At 34.6% G+C, this 9065-nt stretch overlaps 1 protein-coding gene across 1 annotated transcript in view; it reads left to right on the top strand.

Moving 5' to 3' along the window:
- LOC127844581 (coiled-coil domain-containing protein 102A-like) overlaps nucleotides 1-8498 on the top strand; it is a 28283-nt gene extending 19785 nt beyond the window's left edge. The window contains exons 8-9 of the mRNA XM_052374948.1: nucleotides 3296-3399; nucleotides 3908-8498. Of these exons, the coding sequence (XP_052230908.1) occupies nucleotides 3296-3399; nucleotides 3908-4031 (228 nt within the window). The 3' untranslated portion in view covers nucleotides 4032-8498. The remainder of the gene's footprint in view (nucleotides 1-3295; nucleotides 3400-3907) is intronic.
- The last annotated feature ends 567 nt before the right edge of the window (nucleotides 8499-9065 follow it).

Genomic DNA, 9065 nt, shown 5'->3' on the forward strand with positions numbered 1-9065 from the left:
AAGAATCCCCCCCACCCCCCCCCCTCCCCCTACCCGAATCCCTCCCCCCCTAATTTTTTTTTTTTTTTTTTTTTTTTTTAAGATCATCTCACAAATTACCACCACACCCTCACACTTTACCCCCCCCACCTCACCCCCCCCCCCATTTTTTTTTGAAACGGTTACTGATGAGCAGCAAACAGCACAAAACCTGACCCGACTGTGAGTTACTTGCAGGCTGTTTTGGTTTTATGCTGTTTGCATACAGCCATTTTCACTTTGCATCAGAGCAGGAAAGGGTTAAGAAGCTGTTAAAAGGTTTCACCCTCTCATGAAGTGCTTTTTTTAGCTCAACTGATTGCTCAGGTGAGCTTTTGTGACCAGTCTTTGTCCGTCTTCTGTCCGTCCGTCTGTCGTCCACATTTGCTTTGTAAACACTCTAGAGGCCACATTTCATGTCCGATCTTCATTAAACTTGGTCAGAAGATTTGTCCCAATGATATCTCGATCAAGTTGAAACTGGGTCATGCTGGGTCAAAAACTAGGTAAAAAAAAAGAAAAACCTTGTAAACACTGTAGAAGTCACATTTCATGCCCAATCATCATGTAACTTTGTCAAAATGTTTGCCTTAATGATATGTTGGTCGAGTTCAAAAGTGGTTCCGGTCCGTTGAAAAACATGGCCACCAGTGGGCGGGGCAGTTTTCCTTATTTGGCTATAGAGAAACCTTGTAAACACTCTAGAAGTCACAATTTTTGCCCAATCATCATGAAAGTTGGTCAAAACATTGGTTTATTGATATCTCGGACGAGTTTGAAAATGGCCAGATCGGTGAACACTCTAGAAGTCACATTTTTGTCCCAATTTTCATGAAATTGGGTCAGAGCATTTGCTTCCTTGATATGAGAGTTGAGTTTGAAAATGGTTCCGGTCAGTTGAATAACATGGCTTCCAGGGAGGTGGGGCAGTTTCCTTATTTGGCTATAGAGAAACCTTGTAAACACTCTAGAAGTCACAATTTTTGCCCAATCATCATGAAAGTTGGTCAAAACATTGGTTTTATTGATATCTCGGACGAGTTTGAAAATGGTCCAGATCGGTTAAAAACATGGCCGCCAGTGGGCGAGGCATTTTTCTCTATATGTATATAGTGAAAACATGTGAACACTCTAGAAGTCACATTTTTGGCCCAATTTTCATGAAATTTGGTCAGAACATTTGTTTCTTTGATATGAAAGTTGAGTTTGAAAATAGTTCCGGTCAGTTGAATAACATGGCTGCCGGGGGGGGGTAGTTTTCCTTATTTGGCTATAGAGAAACCTTGTAAACACTCTAGAAGTCACAATTATTGCCCAATCATCATGAAAGTTGGTCAAAACATTGGTTTTATTGATATCTCGGACGAATTTGAAAATGGTCCAGATCGGTTAAAAACATGGCCGCCAGTGGGCGGGGCATTTTTCTCTATATGTATAAAGTGAAAACATGTGAACACTCTAGAAGTCTAATTTTTGGCCCAATTTTCATGAAATTTGGTCAGAAGATTTGTTTCTTTGATATGAAAGTTGAGTTTGAAAATAGTTCCGGTCAGTTGAATAACATGGCTGCCGGGGGGGGGGGGGTAGTTTTCCTTATTTGGCTATAGAGAAACCTTGTAAACACTCTAGAAGTCACAATTTTTGCCCAATCATCATGAAAGTTGCTCAAAACATTGGTGTTATTGATATCTCGAACGAGTTCGAAAATGGTCCAGATCGGTGAAAAAACACGGCCGCCAGTGGGCGGGGCATTTTTCTCTATATGTATATAGTGAAAACATGTGAACACTCTAGAAGTCACATTTTTTGCCCAGTTTTCATGAAATTTGGTCAGAACATTTGTTTCCTTGATTTGAGAGTTGAGTTCGAAAATGGTTCCGGTCAGTTGAAAAACATGGTTGCCGGGGGGTGGGGCAGTTTTCCTTATTTGGCTATAGAGAAACCTTGTAAACACTCTAGAAGTCACGATTTTTGCCCAATCATCATGAAAGTTGGTCAAAACATTGGTTTTATTGATATCTCGGACGAGTTCGAAAATGGTCCAGATCGGTGAAAAAACATGGCCGCCAATGGGCGGGGCATTTTTCTCTATATGTATATAGTGAAAACATGTGAACACTCTAGAAGTCACATTTTTGGCCCAATGTTCATGAATTTTGTTCAGAACATTTGTTTCCTTGATATGAGAGTTGAGTTTGAAAATGGTTCCGGTCAGTTGAATAACATGGTTGCCAGGGGGGGGGGGCAGTTTTGTTATATTTATATAGTGAAAAAAGCTTGTGAACACTCTAGAAGTCACAATTTTCTCCCAATCATCATGAAACTTGGTACAAAGATTGGTTTTATATATATCACATAATTAATGCCATAATTATTGCCCCTAAATTGTCCAAATTTTCATTATATTATACATTATCCTTGTAAACTCTTTAGAGGTCACAATTTTGTTTTAGATTTTATGAATCTTGGTCATGATATTTATTTTTGTAAGCAAAGTTTGATGTTTGGTAAGGGGGCGTCAACTCAAAATATAGGTCACCAGGTCAAATCTTACAAAAACCAAAACACTCCATATGCCAGAGTCTTGGTTCAATAATGATGAAACTTGACCAGGATGTTTGTCTGGACAATATCTAGGTCAAGTTTGACGTTTGGTAAAGATTGAATGAACTGACTCCTCTCAGGTGAGCGAACTAGGACCATCTTGGCCCTCTTGTTTACAATTTTGTAAATATTTTTAATTGCTTCTGTGGCCGAACTTTGCATTTTTCTGCTGTGAAAACGTTTCCCCAACATGCTGGTAATAATTTTGTGTCACATACATTATGTGGAAAGGATGCTGTCATGTGTTTGTTTCATTGTCCTGCCTGAATCGATTAATTAGAAATACAAATTTTGCTGCATGCTTTAATTTGTGTGGGTACTTTTAGAACATTTGAAGGTCACATGAAGGTTGTTGATATTTCCATGTATCATCAGTTGGTTCAATGGTAAAAGCCTTATAGAAAAGGTTATGACAGTAGCTGATATTGTGTATGACTAGCGATCAGAAGGTCCTGGGTCCAATTACCAGTCAGGAAGCATTCTCATGATCTTCTCTTTATGGACTGAGTACTTGTTTCTTCCGATAGGTTTAAATGAAATAATTTCATGAGAATCGTTCTCAAGATATATCCCAAAACGCCTCCAGTTACCTAGTATGGCTAGTGATATAGAAGCCATCAAGCTATAATAAATATGTTTAAACTTTACTAAACCTTTGTGTTTGTGTCTGCAGGTGGACACGCAGTCTAACAGCGTGCGTAAGGTACAGCGGACCAACGATGAGCTCCAGGAGCAGGTGGATAACCTCAACGTGCAGGTGGAACATCTGCAGAGCAGGTTGGGGCCTTGGTGGACCACTCTTCTTATGCCCCAAAAGGGTGGCATATAGTTTTTTAACTTTCTGCCTGTCTGTCTGTCCGTCCAAAACTTAAACATTGGTCATAATTTTTGCAATATTGTAGATAGCAACTTGATATTTTGGCATGCATGTGTATCTAATGGAGCTGCACATTTTGAATGGTGAAAGTTAAAGGTCAAGGTCATCTTTCAAGGTCAAAGGTCATTTATTCGGCTTCAAAGGGGAGCGCAGAAGGGGGCCATGTGTTTCTGAAAAACACATCTCTTTTTAAAAAAACATCTTTTTAAACTTAAAAAAGTAGTTCAATTTAAGCTAGAGGAACATTATCAGGTTGTCATTCAGTGCTATTATCTGCTAATTACAATGTAAGTGCACAGCATGAGATATAATAAAGATATTTGTACAGTAATTTATACATTTCCAAGTGCTGGATGAACAGTCTATCTATTCATCATAAAATGGACTCCACATTTGGCTGTGTTCCAGATTGCGGCGGGCGTCTGTGTCTGGGACAACTGTCCAGCCCTCCAGCCTGCGCACATTCAGCCCAGACCTTCACGCACTTGAGTTGGATGATGATACAGACGATGACTTCAGTGAGGGAACGTGATCCACTACCGTGAGACAGAAGTGAAAACTGCCACAACTTCATTAGAAATTGGTGTCCATCTGAATCATGTGCAGAGTTTGTTTGTCTTTAACCCTTAACAGATCATATACGCTCTTTAATGTATTGGTAGTCCCTAAAAAAATTAAATAAAATTTAAGACCATTATTTTTAGACTTAAGTGTTAAAGGCTTCATTTCCAATCCAAAGATTCTGAAGAGGAGCAAACAGCATAAAACCTGAACAGCAAGCAAGTTACTAGACAACCCTATTAAAGAAGAAAAATGGTACAGGTATGTAACTGTTTTATACAGTTTTTATACGCCGATTTTTAAAAACAGGACGTATTATAGTTTCACTCTTGGCGAGCGGCGTCCACAGCAGTGTCCGCTCTTTAATTTAAATAATTTTCATCCGATCTTTAGTGCATTTCAAGCATTTAGCATGGTGTCCAAAACCTTCGAACGGGCGAATCTTGTGACAGTTTGGCACTCTTGTTGTAATAATCGCAGATTTAAATGTCGAGTTAGAAACGTATGAAATATTTTGACTTTTTGTGTTTTTTTAACTGAATGATGACAGATTTAATTTTTGATGAGCATGGTTTAATTCTATGTTTCCAATTATGTTGTTTATGTGACCATAAACAACTGAACCAGACATAAACCAGACATTATTTCTTAAAATTTGTTGATTGTCACATTTAAACATTAAAAATATGCCTCTTGTAAGAAACATTTTAAAGATTTTGTCTAGAACTGTTGACCTTACTGGTAAGTTTTAGTTTTTTCTAAGCTTTCATGAGTGATTCAATATTAGACAAAAATCTGGGAATTCTTTCTTGTTACTCATGAGCTTACCTGTGCAGACCATGCTTGTTGACTTTCTGTGATTGAATTTTTATTGCCATTCATTTGTATGTGTCAGGCGTTGTCAACATTGACTTTGTTAACTATCTAGAGGCCAGAATTATAGTCCAATTTTGATAAAACTCTGTTCGAACATTTGTCACAACGATATCTCAGCCGAGTTTTGAATATGTTTATGGTTAGTTAAAAAACAAAGCTGTCATTAATTTTATTGGATTTAAATAAATAATGATTATTGTTTTTGAATAAATGGATGTTGATCAATAAGTATTATTATAAAATGTTTTATTAATGACCTTGTTACCTCTGCATAATGTGTAATAAACCATCTGTTCAAATACCTCATTTTCCATGTTTTCAAGTTAAAAATATATTCGAAATGCTGGTTGTTTAGATCTTTTTTTTGGGTGGAGGGCAGGATTAAAGTTAAACAAAGTAATAGACAAACATAGGATGATGGGATAAATTTGTATTCATTATTTTATTTATACATAACTTATTCAATGAATTTTATAAATTTGTATTAATTATATAATCTTTTGACCTGTATCTAATGTATGCCATACTCAATATTTTATTTTTGTTAACCATAAGACATGAACAGTGGCATAAATTCTGAGTGTCTTCTCATTAGGGTAACATCTCATACTTCTTTGGGTTTATTAGACAATCTTTTTATGTTTTATTGGTTATACTGTCATCATGAAGCATGAACACATAATCAATTAAATTATTTCATTAAATTGTTACTAATCATTTTGATCTTGTTAATGTTCTTGTACATATTGTAACACATTATGTAATCAGGTTTGTTCAATTTATGTACACATTACAGTGCTATTCTGACATGCAAGTTTATAGAAATGCTATTCTTTGTTATCATTTTCATAACATTCTTCCCCATATTTGTACATATTTTTCACATACATACACATATATAATGCTAAAGTTACTGTCTGCCACATAATCATTATACATGTTTATTTGTTTTCTCGTAAATTGAATTTGAGATTGTGATTTTGTATTATTTGCAATATTTTCTACTGTGTGCAAATCACTCATTCACTGCAAAAATGCTTGCTTGTACTCCTCAGAACGTTTGAAAGCATGTACATACAAGTGGAATATATGGCCAAAACTTACCATTCAATTAAGGCAGCAATGATAATTTTGTACAATATACTAAATAGACTGTACATTTATGAGATTCCTGCACCCCTTTGTAGTATGCACAGGCTAACTAAATAGACTGTACATTTATGAGATTCCTGCACCCCTTTGTAGTATGCACAGGCTAATCTGGAACAACACTTAAAGCCTACATTAAGCCTAGTTTACACTTAAAGCCTACATTAAGCCTAGGTTTCCCAAAACATGGCTCAACTTATGGGTGGGGAATTATTTTAGTAGCTCAAGGCATTTTCAATCAAATTGTGTCAGTTGATCAAAAACACTGTTTAATAATCTAGGTATATACATACATCATCTAGTACATATAACAATTTTACATTCTGTACTGTATAAATTAAATGTATATTATATTGCAAGAAGACTTTCCTTAAAATATGAAATATTTTTTTGCCAGCTGAGTAAAGAATAAAATGTTATTGAAATCGTTTTCACATATTCACAGATCATTTTTTTAGATGAATCATCATGTAATTTTGCACATTAGTAATGTAGTAATCCATTTTGATTTTCCATGTTGTGAAATTCACTAAGACGGGTTCCGGCTAAAATCATGAAATATTTTAAATATGTCATTGCTTGATGCTTTTGTTTTTGCCTCAGTAATAATATCAAGAAAATCAGGAATGTACCATTTTTTGTCAAGACATTATCTTTACTTAAAGTTGTTAAGAAATAATTTATTTTACAATATTTTCTCTCAAACTTTTTATGTCACTTAAAATTTAAATGCAGGTTTATTTCACGTTTTTTGTAATTTGATGTTGTGGTTTTATCTTTATATGCTTATTTATATATTTCTGTTTTGCTAAAATTATAAATACATGTATGTATTTCTTCATAATATTAAAAAAAACAAAAAACAACAAACACAATAAACAGGAACAACATTATTTGTTGAAGTTATATTTTAAATTGTTTTATATCAAGAAGTTATTGCAATAACAAGGCAAACAATTTCTTTAGCCCTCTTACAGACAGCTGGATGTAGGTGTCTTAATGGTCGAGTGTTTGTGCCCGAGTGTGTTGTTCTGAGTTTGTTCCAACTGTAACTGCCAATCATCTTTCACTTTGAAACTAACTGACCACATATAACCACCATGAAGACTTATTATAGAGGAGACAGCGTGTTGCGTGTAAGAGGTCAAGTTCATACAGAAGTCGCGGTCATACAGAGGTCAAGGTTATAAAGAGGTCGTTTTATGTTTGACGTTTAACTGCATGTCCTATCTGTAACTTCAGCATTCATCATGCAATTCTGAAATAATTTTTTACTATTCTTCACATTGTGGAGACAGCTTGTCAGTAATATAAGTTTCTATACATATACATGTCACACTTGAAGGCCAAAGGATAATATTGGCCATAAATCATTTTGTACAGACTTTAACTTTCATTCATTCATTCATCATTCATCGTTTTATTATAAAAACATTAACCACAAATTGTTTACCATTTTTCTTCCTAGCTTCAAAGTCAAGAATACACTGGTAAGTCAAAAGTAAAGTTTAAGGTTTACTCGGCTTGTTCAGACACCAACATCGTCAGTCATGATTTTAAAGTTACTTACGACAAATATTCACCATGATGTGCAGATGGCTTGTCACCTGTACAACCTCTCCCTAGCTCAAAGACAAAGGTCAAGCTTAGAGGTAAAATGTACAATATTTGCTTCATAATTTTTTTTTCCTGGACTGTAATTTCATTATGAGTTTAAAAAGAAATAACCACAAATGTGGAACTGACAACTCCCTTTGGGGACTACTTACGGCTAAAAGCCATACCTGTTTATGATGCAGCTATGATTATAACAGGCATTATCGAATATAGACTCAACATGTTGCTAATGGGCATCTAAATAGTATATCTTTAAAACAGGACATACATTTCTTTAGAAGATATGTTAAGTCTGAGATTAGAAAAAAAACTGAATTACATTTTCATCAGAAACAATATATCTTCAAGTGCCCTTGCCACATGCACACTGTTTACAATTGATAGATTTGCAATGTGTCTAGATTTTCCATTGTTATTGAAATACAGTTTTGTCATTATTTATCTATAAAATTAAGACCAATATTGGACGATGCTTTAAAATATCAGAATATAGATATATTAACTGACATTGTTAGATAAGATTCTTCACATGTTTATTTGTCATTTAAAATGACAGCAATACAAATATCAATGTTTAATGTACCTGTGTACCGACATACACTGAACTCGTTATCAACTTATCCAAAGCGTATAAATAGAAGTATAGTTTAAATAGTATCTTTCATAATTCATTAGATGATGCAATTAGTTTGCTATACTATTTCAGCCATATTTGTTCACACGATGGTAACATACAGATATAAAACTTTACCTAAATCATGTCAAAAAGCAATGTGTATATAATGTTGTTCAATAATGTATTTATGTTTTTAATATTAATTTATATATTTGTTTTTAGAATATAAACTACTATTGTTTTTGCGAAATGACTTTAGATGAGTAATACAAAAATGATAACTTTTGTTGTTGTTTTTCATATTTGTTATTGTTGCATAATCAAAGACAGCAGTTCACGTGTTTTCAATATACGTGTACTGTATTATTGATATTCACATGGAAGCAAACCTTTTATTTTATCATAAAGCATGTTATAACTTAATACTGATATTGTTGAAAGTGCAAAAGGCATTACAAATGAAAATAATTTGCTTTCAGAACGTCAAAAAGGGACATGTTATTGTTATTATGTCTAAGTTATCTCTATCAGACTATAACATAAATAGGATGATAAACAGTGCACACATTTAACCCGAAATGCATTGCGTATTAGACTCAACGATATTTGCGATGAACTTGTAAAAACTCGGTCAACCGGTTATGAAATGTATGACAAATGCATAAATAACGTAAGGAGGAATGGCGACCACAATGCGTCTGATGCAAGATAAAAGCTCGTCTAACGCCTCATACGCGGACCCAAGGA

Source organism: Dreissena polymorpha, chromosome 9 (genome assembly GCF_020536995.1).
Source record: "Dreissena polymorpha isolate Duluth1 chromosome 9, UMN_Dpol_1.0, whole genome shotgun sequence".
NCBI lineage: Eukaryota > Metazoa > Mollusca > Bivalvia > Myida > Dreissenidae > Dreissena > Dreissena polymorpha.